The 16690-nt window shown below is 48.7% G+C and overlaps 1 protein-coding gene across 1 annotated transcript; it reads left to right on the forward strand.

The window, feature by feature from the left end:
- The first annotated feature begins 1718 nt into the window (after positions 1 to 1718).
- Positions 1719 to 16680, forward strand: LOC137095364 (cell death-inducing p53-target protein 1-like). Its single transcript, XM_067461960.1, has 5 exons — positions 1719 to 1855; positions 6866 to 6964; positions 8788 to 8934; positions 14824 to 15100; positions 15392 to 16680. Exons 2-5 carry the CDS (start codon positions 6880 to 6882, stop codon positions 15501 to 15503), a joined length of 621 nt encoding a protein of 206 aa, XP_067318061.1. The 5' UTR covers positions 1719 to 1855; positions 6866 to 6879; the 3' UTR covers positions 15504 to 16680.
- Positions 16681 to 16690: the final 10 nt, after the last annotated feature.

A 16690-nucleotide genomic window follows, 5' to 3' on the forward strand; every position in this document is an offset into this window, starting at 1 on the left:
AGGCCCAAAAGGCCACAAGGCCCCAAATCAGGAAGCTCTAGCTTCAGAGCCCTGCAACCGTCCTGTCCTTAGCAAACCCCACAAAGTCCCATTATCCCCTTTGCTTTGGAAGTGGGCAAAGAATGGACCCATTAGCTGGCATCTACATTGTTCAATGGATGCCGTTATAAACCACTTGAACTGCCACAGCTCAAGGGTTTGGAATCTCAGGAGTTGTAGTTTTCCATGACTTTTTAGCCTTCACTGTCAGATTATTGTTGTTGTTGTTGTTGTTCTATGCTCAGTGTAGACTAGGCATGGGCAAACTCTCCAGGAAAGTTCTTGGAGAACCGCAACTCCCAAGAAAGGCCTTTGGAACTGCAACTCCCAGGAAATACCTTGGAGACCGACAACTACCAGGAAAGGCCTTGGGGAACTGCACCTCCCATTGCCTTGAGGCAGGCCAGGCCAAGTGGGCTCGAGGTGTCATCCTTTTGGAGTCATCATTGCTGAAGGCAGAGGCTGGAAAGACCTTGGGGAACTGCATCTCCCAAGAAAGGTCTTTTAGAACTGCGTCTCCCAGGAAAGACCTTGAGGAACTGCATCTCCCAGGAAAGACTTTAGGGAACTACATCTCCCAAGAAAGGCATTTTGGAACTGCATCTCTCAGGAAAGACCTTGGGGAACTGTGCATCTCCCAAGAAAGGCCTTTTAGAACTGCATCTCTCAGGAAAGACCTTGGGGAACTGCATCTCTCAAGAAAGGCATTTTGGAACTGCATCTCTCAGGAAAGACCTTGAGGAACTGCATCTTCCAAGAAAGGCCTTTTGGAACTGCATCTCTCAGGAAAGACCTTGAGGAACTGCATCTTCCAAGAAAGGCCTTTTGGAACTGCATCTCCTAGGAAAAGCCTTGGGGAACTGCATCTCCCAAGAAAGGCCTTTTGGAACTGCATCTCTCAGGAAAGATCTTGGGGGAACTGCATCTCCCAAGAAAGGCCTTTTAGAACTGCATCTCCCAGGAAAGACCTTGGAGAACTGTATCTCCCAGGAAAGGCCTTTTGGAACTGCATATCTCAGGAAAAACCTTGGGGAACTGCATCTCCCAAGAAAGGCCTTTTGGAACTGCATATCTCAGGAGAAACCTTGGGGAACTGCATCTCCCAGGAAAGGCCTTTTAGAACTGCATCTCACAGGAAAGACTTCGGGAAACTGCAACTCGCAAGAAAGGCCTTTTAGAACTGCATATCACAGGAAAGACCTTGGGGAACTGCAACTCCCAGAAAAGACCTTAGGGAACTGCATCTCCCAGGAAAGGCCTTTTAGAACTGCAACTCCTAGGAAAGACCTTGGGGAACTGCATCTTCCAGGAAAGACTTTAGGGAACTCCATCTCCCAAGAAAGGCCTTTTGGAACTGTGTCTCCCAGGAAAGGCCTTTTGGAACTTTTGGAAGAGGCCTGAGGCTGTTAGGAATGGTGGGAATTGAAGTCCAAGGTCTGCCCATGCCTGGTGTAGTAGACTCCCATATAATGCGGTTCAATGCAGTTCAACTGCTGCTACGACGAGCCTAAAGGGCATTCTAGGGGTTCCAATGTCGCCTCTCCAATCAGAGGCCCTGGGTTCCAATCCGGCTCCGCTGCTCCTGCCCCTCCCCTCCGCGACAGGTGGATGCGCGCGCAGCTGATTGGTCGCCCAGCGGGGAGCTTGCCCCAGCCAGGCCCCGCCCCCTCCTTGCGAGGCCACGCCCCCTCCCTCCCTCCATCCTTGGGGAGAGAAGGAGACCGCAGAAGCGAGAGAGCGGGAGGGAGCCATCGCCGCCGGAGGGCCCTTCCTTTCCTCCTCCTGCCCTCCCTCCTTCCGACCCTTGGCTTCCGAGGTGAGATTCCCCCCACCCCCATTTGTTTCTATTGCTTGGACCCCCAGACCCCAAGGGGAGGGGGCTTCTGCCTCTGTGTGTGTGTCCGTGTGTGTGTATATATATGTCCTTCGCGCGGTGATTTCTGGGAGTTGTAGTCCCTGGGAGGCACCTGGGGGCGACGGAGGGGCCAAGGAAGGAGGGTGAGGGATGGGAAGACCCCGGATGTTGGGGCGGGGGCCACGTCTCAGAGGCACAAGGGGTCCAGAGGGTCCCAAGGCCCTGAGACCCTTGGAGGAGGGGGCGCCTTGACCCCGCCGGACTACAACTCCCATCAGCCTCGGCCGAGGAAAGATCTCGAAGAGTCCCTCCAGCTGATAACAGTCCAATGGTATGAAATCCTGGAGGCTGTCGTTGGGCAGAAGAAGCTCAAGAAAGGGCCTTGGGGAACTGCATCTCCCAGGAAAGGCTTTTTGGAATTGCGTCTCTCAGGAAATACCTTGGAGAACTGCATCTCTCAAGAAAGGCCTTTTAGAACTGCAACTCCCAGTAAAGACCTTGGAGAACCATAACTCCCAGGAAAGACCCTGGGGAACTGCATCTCCCAAGAAAGGCCTTTTAGAACTGCAACTCCCAGGAAATGCCTTTTGGAACTGCAACCTTTGAGAACTGCAACTCCCAGTAAAGACCTTGGAGAACCACAGCTCCCAGGAAAGGCCTTTTGGAACTGCAGCTCCCAGGAAAGACCCTGGGGAACTGCATCTTCCAGGAAAGGCCTTGGAGAACCATAACTCCCAGGAAAGGCCTTTGGTAACTGCATCTTCCAGGAAAGGTCTTGGAGAACTGCAACTCCCAGGAAAGACCTTGGAGAACCATAACTCCCAGGAAATGCCTTTTGGAATTGCAATTCCCAGGAAAGGCTTTTTTAGCTGCAACTCCCAGGAAAGACCTTTGAGAACTACAACTCCCAGGACAGACCTTGGAAAACTGCAACTCCCAGGAAATGCCTTTTGGAACTGCAACCTTTCAGAACTGCAACTCCCAGTAAAGACCTTGGAGAACCACACTTCCCAGGAAAGACCCTGGGGAACTGCATCTTCCAGGAAAGGCCTTGGAGACCCACAACTTCCAGGAAAGGCGTTGGAGAACTGCAACTCCCAGGAAAGGCCTTTTGGAACTGCACCTCCCAGGAAAGGGCTTGAGGGGCTGCATCTACCTAGAAAGGCCTTTTAGAACTGCAACTCCCAGGAAAGGCCTTTTAGAACTGCATCTCCCAAGAAAGGTCTTTTGGAACTGCATCTCTCAGAAAAGTCCTTGGAGAACTGCAATTCCTAGGAACGGTCTTGAAGAACCGCAACTCCCAGGAAAAGCCTTTTGGAACTGCAACTCCGAAGAGAGGTCTTCTGGAATTGCAACTCAACTCCAAGGAAACACCTTGGAGAACTGCAACTTCCAGGAAAGGCATTTGGGAACTGCACCTCCCATTGCCTTGAAGCAGGACAGCCCAAGAGGGCCCCAGGCGCCATACTTTCAAAGCATTATTTGCTGAAGCATAGCCTTTCCTGCGGAGCTCTCCCTGGTGCTGAACCTGCTTCTTTTCCCAAAGGGGCCAAGGCTAGACTCAAACCCAGGACTCTTGGGTCTCCTTGCATGCCTTTGCGCCCCATTGGCAGGTCTTTGGAGCCTGTTGGCTTGGAGCGCCCCATCTCAAAGTGTGCAGTGCTTGGGCCAAAAGAACTTGCAGTGCTGCTTCTGGAGGAAGAGGAGAGACGCAGGAATCAGAGCCATGAAAGCAACCCTTCCCGGAGTCTTGCGCTGGTTGTGTGGATGGCCACAGTTTGATGCCAAGGGCCCCCAACAAGGACAGACAGGGAGCATGGGCTGCACCCAGGAGAAGAAGCAGGGAATCATGGGATCCTAGTTGGAAGGGACCCCCAAAGGCCATCCAGTCCATCCCTCTTCTGCCATGCAGGAAGGCACTATCAGGTCTCTCCTGACAGATGGACATCCAGTCCCTGAATAATAATAATAATAATAATAATAATAATAATAATAATAATAATAATGATAGAACCATAGTATCATAGAGTTGGAAGAGATCCCAAAGGCCATCCAGTCGATCCCTCTTCTGCCATGCAGAAAGGCACTATCTGATCTCTCCTAACAGATGATCATCCAGCCTCTGAATAACAACAACAACAACAACAACAACAACAATAATAGAATCATAGTGTCATAGAGTTGGAAGAGATCCCAAAGGCCATCCAGTCCAGCCCCTTTCTGCCAGGCAGGAAGGCGCTATCAGATCTCTCCTGACAGATGGCCATCCAGCCTCTGAATAATAATAATAATAATAGAATCATAATGTCATAGAGTTGGAAGAGATCCCAAAAGCCATCCAGTCCAGCCCCTTTCTGCCATGCAGGAAGGCACTATCCAATCTCTCCTGACAGATGGCCATCCAGCCTCTGAATAAAATTAAGCCCCTGCTTAATACTACTACTACTACTATTAATAATAATAATAATAATAATAGAACATTAGTATCATAGAGTTGGAAGAGATCCCAAAATCCATCCAGTCCAGCCCTCTTCAGCCATGCACGCAGGCACTATCCAATCTCTCCTGACAGAGGGCCATCCAGCCCCTACATAATAATAATAATACATTAGTATCATAGAGTTGGAAGGAACCCCCAAAGGCCATCCAGTCCATCTCTCTTCAGCCATGCAGGAAGGCACTATCTGATCTCTCCTGACAGATGGCTATCCAGCCCCTGCATAATAATAATAATAATAATCATCATCATCATCATAGAACCATAGTATCATAGAGTTGGAAGAGATCCCAAAAGCCATCCAGTCCAGCCCCCTTCTTCCAGGCAGGAAGGCACTGTACAATCATCTCCTCTCTTATACACTCCTCCTTTCCAGAAGCCCCTTCCAGCCCCTCTCCCTGACCTCTGGGCCTTTTTTTGACCTCTGCTCTTTGGGAGACCCCAGGAGGGATGGACGCTCGGCCAGACCCTTCTTCCCATTGCTGCGGGCAGTAGCCAAATGACCAAAAGGGGCCCTTGGACATTCAGCGGAGGAGACCCCAGAGCTGGCCTTTTCCCTCAAGAGCAGGGACCATGTCTTGGGTGTCGACAAAGGCGCCTTTGTCCCGGATGGCTGAGCCAAGGCTCTGCCCAGTTGGCGGCCGCAAAGGGGTCAAGGCCTGAATGGGCGGCCTCTCATCTGCATGCAGAGCAAGCAGCAGCAGCCTCACCGCCTCCTTTTTGCAATGGCACGGACCTTTGCTGGGGGGGGGGGGGTCTTGGCCAGGGATCCCTTACAGAAGCACAGGCTGCCCCCTAATGCTGTGGCCACCCTTCTTGCTCCCTCTGTAAGTGTGTGTGTGTTTTTTTTAGCATCACGTGGTACTAATCACGTGGTGGCAGGCCCTGCTCTGTGGCAAGTGGATCTGGGGCCGCTCTCCCACCAAGGGGCAAATGAGGGGCTTGGGGGGGGGGCGGGCTTTTCTTAGCGGCTTCTTTGAGTTTGAATGGGAGGAGGGGGCTCTCCTCCAGTGGCTTCAGTCCCAGTCCCAGCCCGTTGGGTCTTCCCTTCCTCTGCCCACTTGGGCCACTGCCCACTAATTGCAGTGGGCACCTCTAGTAAGGCCTCTCAGCAAGGGAGTGGGCCACTCTGGGCACCTGGACAGTTGCCTCTTCCAGGGTACTTTCCGGGGGTATATTGTGATTTGGAGACCAATCTGGATCCTGACTTATGAGTTGTTGTTGTTGTTGTTGTCATTCTTCTTCTTTTTTGCCTTCTCTTTCTCCTTCACCATCTCCTTTCTCCTCCTCTTTCACCTTCTTTTTCTTCTTTCTCTTCCTCCTCTTCTTCATCTTCCCTTTTTTCTTTGCCTTCCCCATTTCCTCCTTCTTCTTTTCCTCCTTCTCCTTTTCTTCTTCTTCACCCTTGCCTTCTTTCTCCTTTGATTTTTAATCCCTTTGCACTTCTTTTACTCCTTCTCCTTCATCTTTTCTTCTTCTTTCCTCTCTTTCTCCTTTGCCTTCTTCTTTTCTTCCTTTTCTTCTTCTTCTTCTTCTTCACCCTCACCTACATTCTTTCTTCCTTTTGCTCACCTCCTCCTCTCTTTTCCTCCTTCTCCTTCATCTTTTCTTCTTTCTCTTCCTCTTCTTCTTGGCCTTCTTCTCTTTCTCCTTCTCTTTCTTCTTTGCCTTCTTTTTCTTCTTCCCCTTCTCTTCTTCTTTTTCACCCTCGCCTTCTTTCTCCTTCTGTTTTTCTTTCTATTTGCTTTCCTCTCTTCTTTACCTTTTTCTCCTTTTCATTCTCCTCCTCCTTCTATCCTCCTCCTCCTCTTTCATCTCCTTTTACTACTTTCTTTGCTGCTTCTTTGCCTTCTTTTTTTTCATTCTCCTCTCTTTCTTCTTTGCCTTCCCCATTGCCTTCTTCTTTTGCTTCTCCTCTACTTCTTCATCCTCACCTTCTTTCTCCTTTGCCTTCTTCTCTTCTTTTCCTCCTTCTCCTTCATCTTATTTTTCTTCTTTCTCTTCATCTTCTTTACCTTCTCTTTTCTCCTTTTCTTTCTTCTTTGCTGTCTCCTTTGCCTTCTTCTTTTTCTCCTCCTCCTCCTCTTCTCCTTCACCTTCGCCTTCTTTCCCCTTCTGTTTCTCTTTCTCCTTTGCCTTCTTCTCTTCTTTTCCTCCTTCTCCTTCACCTTCTTTTCTCCTTCTATCTTTACTTCTTCTATCTTCTCCTTCTTTTTCTCCTTCTATCTTCTCCTTCTTCCTTCCTCCTTCTCCTCCAAAAGGCCAGTTATCCCAGAATGTTTGACCATCAGCACCACCTGCTAAACCCCTGCTTTCTTCCTGCTGCTTTGCGAGCAAGGCTTTGGGACTCCAGGCCTGGATGATGGGCCTTGTAGTTCCCAGGACAGAGATTATGGCCATTTGGGAGCTCTGTCTTCTCATAACCCTGAGCATAACATAACCCATGTTACCCCTCTTTCTCCCCTTTTGCGCAGGGCTGCCAGGAAGGATGTCCAGCGACCCTCCTCCCCCATACCCTGGGGGTCCCTCAGCCCCTCTCATCGAGGAGAAGGACGGCTCCCCATTCCCTGTAGGTGAGTGGCCCCTTGACTTCCCTCTGGATGGGAGCCCCCAGGGTCACTTTGGCTTGGTTCACAATGTCCACACAAGACCTCATAAACACTGCAATGTATGGACACACTCCTCCATGCATTGTATCACAGACTCATGTAGTTGGAAGAGCCCTCTTGAGACCATGCAGTCCACCCCCTTCTGCCTTCATGCAGGAAAAGCACCACCAAAGCACCAATGACAGATTGCCATCCAGCCTCTGCTTTAAAGGCTCCAAAGAGCTTCCACTACACTCCAAAGCAGACAGTTCCAATACTGAACAGGATGGAAGTTCTTCCTAATGTTCAGGCAAAATCTCCTTTCCTGTCATTTGAACCCATGACTTCATTGAGTCCTCATCTTTGAGCAGCGGAAAGGAAGTCTGTCCCCTTCCTTATGACACCCTTTCACATATTTATGCATGGCAATCGTGTCTCCTCTCAACCTTCTCTTCTGAGGCTAAACAGACCCAGCTCTTTAAGATGCTCCTCTCAGAGGGATTATTCATGGTCTCCAGACCTTTAATCGTATTAGTTGCCCTCCTCTGGACACCTTCCAACTTAGAGTCAATGCCTCTTTTAAATGGTTTTGTCCAGAATTGGACACAGGGTTATTCCAGGCAAGGTCTGACCAAAGCAGAAGAGAGAGACTCCATAACTTTCCTTAATCTAGCCAAGGCATGTACTAACTTGGGCCCTCCCTCCAGGTGTTTTGGACTTCAACTCCCACCATTCCTAACAGCCTCAAGCCTCTTCTTTTCCCCCCTTAGTCACTTAAACTGAGGGTTTCCCCTGATATTAAGTCTAGTTGTGTCTGACTCTGGGGGTTGGTGCTCATCTCCATTTCTAAGCCGAAGAGCCAGCGTTGTCTGTAGACACCTCCAAGGTCATGTGGCCAGCATGACTCCATGGAGTGCTGTTACCTTCCCGCCAAAGCGGTACCCATTGATCTACTCACATTTGCATGTTTTCGAATTGCTAGGTTGGGAGGAGCTGGGGCTAACAGCAGGAGCTCACCATGTTCTCCAGATTCAAACCGCCGACATTTTGGTCAGCAAGTTCAGCAGCTCAACAGTTTAACCCACTGTGCCACCAGGGGCTCATTATAACTACTAGTACTATTATTATTATTATTATTATTATTATTATTATATCGTTGTTATTACTTATGGGAGCCCCTGGTGGTGCAGTGGGTTAAAGCGCTAAACTGCTGAGCTTGTTGACCGAAAGGTAACAGGTTTGAATTCCAGGAGCAGCGTGAGCTTCCTCTGTCAGCCCCAGCTTCTGTCAATCTAGCAGTTCAAAAACATGCAAATGTCAGTAGATCAATAGGTACCGCTCCAGTGGGAAGGTAACAGCGCTCCATGCAGCATGCTGGCCACATGACCTTGGAGGTGTCTATGGACAACGCCGGCTCTTCAGCTTAGAAATGGAAATGAGCACCACACCCCAGAGTCGGACATGACTGGACTTCATGTCAGGGGAAAACCTTTACCTTTATTACTTTAGAAGATGTGTTTTGTATGTATGCCAGGATAGCAATGCCCCGCCCATGGCTCTGCCAGTGACCACCTGCTGGACTTCAAGGCTTTGAAGTCCCTCATTCCCCCCAATGGCTCATTGCCCCTCTATGTTGCTGCAGCTGCAGCATTTCTGCCTTCATTGCAACTTCACAGGAGCCAGAACCACCTCCCTGGGGACCGAGGCCTGTAGATGCTGTTGTCAAGGGGGACTTCTCTCCACTGGGCAATGGGGCCTCCGTTCCCTGCAAAGAGTGGCTGACATGCCCCTTTCTCTGTCCTTTGCAGGCCAGGTGCCTCCTTCGGCCCTGCAACCACCACCACTGGACGTGGGCCCCCCTCCCTATGAGGCGACCCCCCCACAGCCGGGATTCCTGCCACCAACCCCCCTGCCCTCCGCCGAGGGGCCCATGCACCCCTATGTGGCCCCACCAGGTGAGTGAGTGGGGCTGGGCCTTTGGGTTGCAGTCCAAAGTTGTCTTTCATGCCATATAGACTCGAATCTAATGCTCACCTTTTTTGTCCAAATTACTTTGCCAACTTTAGGGTGTGTGTTAGATTTGAATAATATAATCGTAGTCCAGAGCCAAAGCAAAAGAGGAAGCTGCTTCAAAAGCAAACAGAGCTCCTATTTGAGGGATGTCACCTGTAATTTAAATATCATAGATTAATGCTATGCAATCCTGAGATTTGTAGTTTGATTTTTTTTTTGGTGTGTCAGGAATTGAGAAACTGCAAGTCGCTTCTGGTGTGAGAAAAATGGCCGTCTGCAAGGACGTTGCCCAGGGGAGGCCTGGATGTTTTGATGTTTTACCATCCTTGTGAGAGGCTTCTCTCATGCCCCCACATGGAGAGCTGGAGCTGACAGAGGGAGCTCATCCATGCTTTCCCTGGATTCAAACCTCCGACCTGTCGGTCTTCAGTCCTGCCGGCACAAGGGTTTAACCCATTGTGCCACCAGCATTCTTCAGCAGAGAAAGTTCAAGGCCTTGTAAAAACTACATGACGCCATAGCATTGATCCAGGGTAGTAAAAGTGGATTCATTCTGCAGCATAGAGGCACACCAAAGTTTTATTTTCCTTTGCTGGAAGCTTTGGTGTCCTTTTTAAAGAAGGAATTATTAGCATTCAGCCACCTTTTTGGCCAAACTACAAAAAGTGCACTTTTTGCCACTGCGTATGACATTTTGGCACAGCAAATCTTTGTTTGCTTTCAGGGTTTTGAAAATTAGATGCATGAGACTCGATTGAATATGGGAATTTGTCTGGATTGCTATGCAAATTATACTAGATGGTTTAAATATTAGGGTATAAGCTTCTAACTGTTTTTCCAAGAAGACAAGCATTCATAAATCCCAGTTCTTTTAACAAGTGGATGCAAAGCAAAGATTGTTTCTATTTTCCAGAATATCTTGTTTGTCACAGTCCCAAGTAATCGACCTTTATATGATAACTTATATGATAACTTGTGTGTGTCTTTGGAAGAGATCTCTGCACACTTCCAAGTGTCTTGCGGAAGAGCCGAACTGAGGAGAGGAAAGCCCGCTTCAGTCATGCGATCTGGTCAATTTTAAGTTGTGGATTGTAATCTGCATGTTGCCAGTGGGCTCTGACTTGTGTCTTCACTCTTGTGCATTTCGTGTCTTTATCCCTTCTTTTAATGATATTGTCTCCCATCTCGAACTGCAAGGAGAAGCGGGTAATACATTTGTTATTATTATTGGATCACAGCTTGGGAGTGATTCTTGATTCATCACTGAGCATGGAACCCCAGATATTGGTGGTGGTTAGGGGAGCTTTTGCACAACTAAAACTTGCACACCAGTTGCACCCTTACCTTGGGAAGTCTGACTTGTTCACGCTCTCATTATATCCTGAATAGATTACTGCAATGCACTCTATGTGAGGTTGCCTTTGAAGACTATTTGGAAATTTCAGTTAGTGCAACGGGCAGCAGCCAGGTTGCTCACCTGAGCAAGGTACAGGGAGCACACCCTACCCCCCATTGTGTCAGCTCCACTAGCTGCCAGTCTGCTATGGAACACAATTCAAAGTGCTGGCTAGAGCCTATAAAGCTCTAAAGGGTTCTGGCCCAGCTTACTTGTCGGATTGTATCTTCCTCTATGAACCGCCTCGGAGGTTAAGATAATTGAGGAAGGCCTTGCTCTCGATTCCACCCCTCACAAGCACAATTGGGTGGGAACAAGAGACAGGGCCTTCTCAGTGGTGGCCCCCCACTTGTGGAACTCTCTCTCTAATAAAATCAGGTTGGTCTCCTCCCTCCGTCCTTAAAGAAAAAAACTTATAACATGGTTGTGGGGCCAAGCATTTGAGCAGCAGACACAGCGATAATAATGTAAATGACTTATGTGACTCACAATGGACAGACCTCGGATTGTGACTTTGGATTTGTATAATTTTAAATGGATGGTTTGTAATCAATGTTTTAATTAATTGTTTTGATTGTAATTGTTATTATAATTGTTGTGTTTGGTATCTAATAGTTGCCGGTTGTGAGCTGCCCTGAATCCCCTCCCTCCACCGGGGATGAGAAGGATGGGGTATAAATGTTTGAAATTATTAATAATAATAATATTAATAATAATATTATTAATAATTTATTTCTAGACCACCATCTCTCCCAAACAGGGCTCAGAGTGATTTACACAGAGAGACAGGCGAACATTCAATGCCTTACAGAGGACAAACAATATCAGGAATCATACAAAATAATAACAGTAAACTCATTATTGTTATTGTTATTATTTATACCCCACTACCATCTGCCAGGGCAGTTTACAAGGCAGTCAAAGGTGCAACACATAAAATACAAAAAATGCAGAAATAGTAACATAAAACAGTTACAGTTTAATTTCAATTAAACATTGAAATAGGGACTAGGTAGCAATAAACCAAGTTAGACAATAAGCGAAGGCATGAGTGAACGTTAAACTTATATCATTAAAAGCAGTTAGAAATGAATTGCATTTAAAATGGCTAACAAGGGTGTTTATTAAAAATATATCATAGCCGTCATAGAGAGCAAATGGGTTTGCCAGCGTTCCAGTGCATTACAGCATCTTAGTCCTCCTCCTCTCCATATGCTAAAGTGCACAAATGCGTTTTCAAGAGTTTGTTTGAAGGGGAGGAGCATGGGGGCTGTTTTTATTTCTTTAGGAGGGAATTCCAGAGACGGGGAGTGATAACAGAGAAGGCCCCTTCTCGTTCCCACCAGCCGAGCTTGAGATAGGTGTAGCACTGAGAGCAGTGCCTCCTCCGCTGCCACGACCCCTTAATACGCTTCCTTATGTTATGGTGACCCCCCAACCATAAAATTAGTTTTGTTGCTACTTCATAACTCATTTTGCTGCTGTTATGAATAGTAACAGATTGGGGGAGGGGATTGATTTTGTCCTGTGGGAGTTGTAGTTGCTGGGATTTATAGTTCACCTACAATCAAAGAGCATTCTGAACTCCACCAATGATTGAACTGAATCAAACTTGGCACACAGAATTCCCATGACCAACAGAAAATACTGGAAGGGTTTGGTGGGCACTGACCTTGAGTTTTGGGAGTTGTAGTTTACATACATCCAGAGAGAACTGTAGACTCAAACAATGATGGATCTGGACCAAATTTGGCACGAATTCTCAGTATGCCCAAATGTAAACACTAGTAGAGTTTGGGGGAAATAGACCTTGACATTTGGGAGTTGTAGTTGCTGGGATTTATAGTTCACCTACAATCAAAGAGCATTCGGACCCTACCAAGGATTGAATTGGGCCAAACTTCCTACACAGAACCTCCATGACCAACAGAAAATACTGTGTTTTCTGGTAGTCTTTGGTGACCCCTCTGACATCCCCCCGTGACCCCTCCAGGGGTCCCGATCCCCAGGTTGAAAAACACTGATTTAGGGCTTTATAGGTAATGACCAGCACTTTGTATTTAGCTTGGAAGCAGACCAGCAACCAGTGGAGTTGTCGCAGCATGGGAGTCATCTTCTCACAATACGGCACTCCAGTTAGCAATCTAGCCGCCAATCTATCTTCAAAGGCAGCCCCATGTAGAGAGCGTTGCAGTAGTCCAAACGGGATGTGACTAAGGTGTAGACTACCATGGCAAAGTCTGGCATCTCAAGGTATGGGTGCAGCTGGTGCACAAGTTTTAATTGTCCAAAGGTGCTCCTAGTCACTGCTGATACCTGGATTTCCAGGTCAGTGATTACTCCAGGCTCATTCCCAAACTGTGAACCTGTGTCTTCAGGGGGCGTTTGACCCCATCCAACACAGGCTGTAATCCCGCACCTAGATCTGTCTTCCGACTGACTAGGAGTACCTCTGACTTGTCTGGATTTAATTGCAACCTGTTGGTCCTCATCCAGTCCATTATTGATAACCGGCACTAGTTCAGGACCAGGACAGCATCCTTGGCATTCGGTGGAAAAGAGTGATAGAGTTGGGTGTCGTCTGCGTAAATTTGGCGCCAAACTCCAAAACTCTGGATGATCTCTCCCAGCGGTTTTATGTAAATGTTAAACAGCATTGGGGACATAACTGAACACTCAGGCCAAGGAGTCGAACTGGAATCCCCCAGCTCCACAATGTCCCTGAGCCCCAACCCGGAGAGGCGGCCCAGGAGGATACTATGGCTGATGGTATCGAAAGTTGCTGAGAAATCCAGGAGAACCAAAAAGGACACACTTCCCTTGTCTAGTTCCCTTCGTAGATCATCCACCAAGGGGACCAATGCCGTTTCAGTTCCGTAACCAGGCTTGAAACCAGTTTGAAATGGATCCAGATAATCGGTTTCCTCCAAGAAACTCTGAAGTTGTGAGGCCACAACTTCTTATTTCATTTTCAATATGTTTTTTCAGCTATTTTTATGAATGTTGACTGTGACATTTTAATACCGTGGATATTTAATTTTGTTTTCATGTTGGTATATTTTAAATTGTAGGGAAATGCTTCTAATGTCAGCTGCTTTGCGTCTCCTTTGTGGAGGGAAAAAGTACTAAAAAACAACAATATTTGGGGGAGGGGTATAAAATGGGACATGTTCCCCTATTGCTAGGAAATGGAGACATGGCCCTATTTGCACTTACCAAGGCAGGACACTAACATCCATGAGAAACAATATTGTTGTTGTTTTTTATTAGCATCCCATTTTAGCTCTCTAAAAACCCAAGAGACTCAAAGTGGCTCACAATAAAACCAATGTGATATAAGTCAAAGCCTACAAATCGAGACAGGGACAAACAGACTGAATGTCAGATGCTGCTGATCGCAGCCTGGGGCTCCTGGATCGATTCCTGACTGGTTGGAAAATGGATTTTGGATAAACAAACAAGGCCAGGAAGTGGTCCTGTGTCCAGTTCAGAGAGATGCGGTCACTTGAGGTTGTGGCTCTGGGCTGACCAAAGCTATAGCCCAGGCATGGGCAAACTTGGAACCTCCAAGTGTTTTGGACTTCAACTCCCACAATTCCTAACAGCCTCAGGCCCCTTCCTTTTCCCCTTCAGCCACTTAAGTCCAAAACACCTGGAGGGCCAAAGTTTGCCCATGCCTGGTATAATGGTTCTCTTGTTGCACCAGGATCCTGGGAGTGATATGGAAGAGAGGGAAGCAATGAAGAGAGGCAGGTGGTTGTTGTTGTTGTTATAATATTTGACCCTGTCTTTGCTGAAGAGTTGGGTTCTACTGGTGGTTTTGAGGGAGTTCAGGCCCCTCTCTTTCTCATTCCTTCTCTTCCCTTCCTTCCTCCCCTTTTCCCTTCCTTCCTTCCTTCCTTCCTTCCTTCCTTCCTTCCTTCCTTCGTTTTTCTTTCTTTTCTTCCCACCACTTTTCCCTTCCCTCCTTCTCTTTTCTTTCTTTGCTCCTACCTTCTTTCTTCCTTTTCTTTCCTCCCCTTCTTCCTTCCTTCCTTAATTACTTCCTTTCCTTCTTGAATTCCTTCCCATTTTCCTTCTTTTCCTCCTTACCTTTCTATCTTTGCCTTCCTTTGTTTCTTCCTCTTTATATTTTCTATCCTCTCCTTCCTCTGTTTTTCTATACTTTCCCTCCTTTCCTTTACTTTTTTCTATACTTTCTGTTCCTTCACTTTTATATTTTCTTCCCTTGCTTCCGTCTTTCCTTCTATCCTTTCCACCTTTTGTTTGCCTTTCTTTCCCTCTACACTTTCCTTCCTTCCTTCACTTTCTGTCCTTCCCTCCTTCCTCTTTCTGCCCTTCTTCCTTTTCCTTCCTTCTTTCATTCCTACCTTCCCATCCTTCCTTGTCCCCCCCTTTCTTCCTCCCTCCCTTTCCGCCTTCCCTCCTTTCCTAGGTGGCTACTATGTCCATCCTGGCCCGCACCCCCCAATGGGCTACTATCCTGGCCCGGGGGGCCCCTACGCCCCGATGGGGGCCCCGGGGGCGGGGTCTACGGCGGTGCTGATGCCCTCGGTGGCAGCGACCACGGTGACCGTCCTGCAGGGGGAAGTCTTCCAGGCGGCTCCTGTCCCCACTGTCTGCCCACACTGCCAGCAGGCCATCACCACCAAGGTCAGCCACGAGGTCGGACTCATGAACTTCCTGCTGGGCTTCTTCTGCTGCTTCGTGGGGTACGTGACTGGGGAGACCGGGCTGGGCTGGACTGGCGGGGAATGGGCAACTCTTTGGGTTCGCACCCTGCTTGCGCTTCTTGGGCTCAGCTGGCCTTACCAGTGGTTCTTAACCTGCGGGTCCCCAGATGTTTTGGCCTTCAACGCCAAGAAACAGCTGGTAAACTGGCTGGGATTTCTGGGAGTTGTAGGCCAAAGCAGGTTCAGAACCAGTGTGCTGGAGCTTTCCTAACAGAGAGATCACAGGCCTTACTTACACCTTTTCTTCCTCCCTCCTCTCCATCCTTCCAGGTGTGACCTGGGCTGCTGTCTGATCCCTTGCCTGATCGATGAGTTCAAGGACGTGACCCACACCTGCCCCAACTGCAAGGCCTACATCTACACCTACAAGCGCATGTGCTAGCGAGAGACAGTGAAAGGCCCCCTCCCTCCCTCCCTCGACCCCATGCCCCCATCCTCCTCCTCTTCCTGACTTGTGTCTTCCTTCCATCACAGAGAGAGTCTCCAGGTGCTACAAAGGGGCTTCCAAGAGGGAGGGAGGGAGCTGTGGGGCCCAGGGGTCTCTTTGCAGGGTCTCCTTTCCAAAGAAAGGAAATGACCCACTCGCTGGCAGGGAAGGCCTCCTCCAGCTGTGCTTCCACTCCAATGGCACTTTCTGCACGAAAAGGGAACTCCTCTCAGCTCCGCTCTGGGTCTGCATGCAAAGGGAAGCTGAGCGGAGGACGACGCTGAGTGCATTAGCTTTTAGGGACCGAGGCCCCTCTCGCCCGGCGGCGCATGGGAGGTGGCCTGTCAGGGCTTTCATTCTATGCAGCCGGTCAAGTCCACAAAGGCTTTTGCAGCGCCTTCCCTACAGACCCGTCTTTGATTTTCCCCAATCGTTCTCAGTTCTTCCTGTTCTCCTCCTTGGCCATATTTTGCACTGTGTTTACATTCACGCAGGTAGCAAGCAGCAGATGAGGGAAATGGAGGAAGGAAAGACAGAGCCTCAAGGGAAGAAGGAAAGGAAGCAAGGAAAAAAGGGGACTGACCCCAAACCAGAAACCCCTTCTTTCCTGCTGGACGCCCTCCTTCCTCCGCTCGCCGTTTCCCTTCCTTTGGGCTTCATAGGCTGCGTTTGTAGTTCGGAAGGGAGGCTGGGAGGGGGCCCATGAGCCACTTTGCAATCAGACTTCCCCATCCCCAGCATGTACATAGAAGCAGGTGGGTTTTGGGCTTCCCTTAGGTTTTTTTATCCCCTGTGAAAAGTTCGGACTGTGACTGACCCTTGCACGCCTCTCCCCGTTTCCTCCCATTTTGCACTGACTCCTCCTAGAAAGGCCAGGGAAAACTATAGAGCCAAGAGCCAGAGGGCAGAAACTGGCACTGGAGGCCCAGCATGAGCGCCCCGCTCTTGGCCCAGTTTGACCAGTTCCTCGGCGCCGTCCTTCCCAGTTGGATCTTCCGTCCCGATTGGATGAAGGTTGTAGCCACCAGCCCATCGTCCACAATGTCTTCCGAGCCCGTCAGGAAGGATACTCCCAAGACGAGTGACCGGTCGGTTTCCATGTTAGTATGTAAATAAAAAACAAGACCCACAATGCCGTTGTG

Source organism: Anolis sagrei, chromosome Y (genome assembly GCF_037176765.1).
Source record: "Anolis sagrei isolate rAnoSag1 chromosome Y, rAnoSag1.mat, whole genome shotgun sequence".
In the NCBI taxonomy this organism is placed as follows: Eukaryota; Metazoa; Chordata; class Lepidosauria; order Squamata; family Dactyloidae; genus Anolis; species Anolis sagrei.

What these genes read in the sequence shown, in the direction of transcription:
- LOC137095364 (XM_067461960.1), top strand. Translation starts at nt 6,880, where the DNA reads ATGTCCAGCGACCCTCCTCCCCCATACCCTGGGGGTCCCTCAGCCCCT. An exon ending in CGGCTCCCCATTCCCTGTAG is followed by an intron (nt 6,965 to 8,787) that starts GTGAGTGGCCCC and finishes TGTCCTTTGCAG; the next exon opens with GCCAGGTGCCTCCTTCGGCC. An exon ending in CCCCTATGTGGCCCCACCAG is followed by an intron (nt 8,935 to 14,823) that starts GTGAGTGAGTGG and finishes CTCCTTTCCTAG; the next exon opens with GTGGCTACTATGTCCATCCT.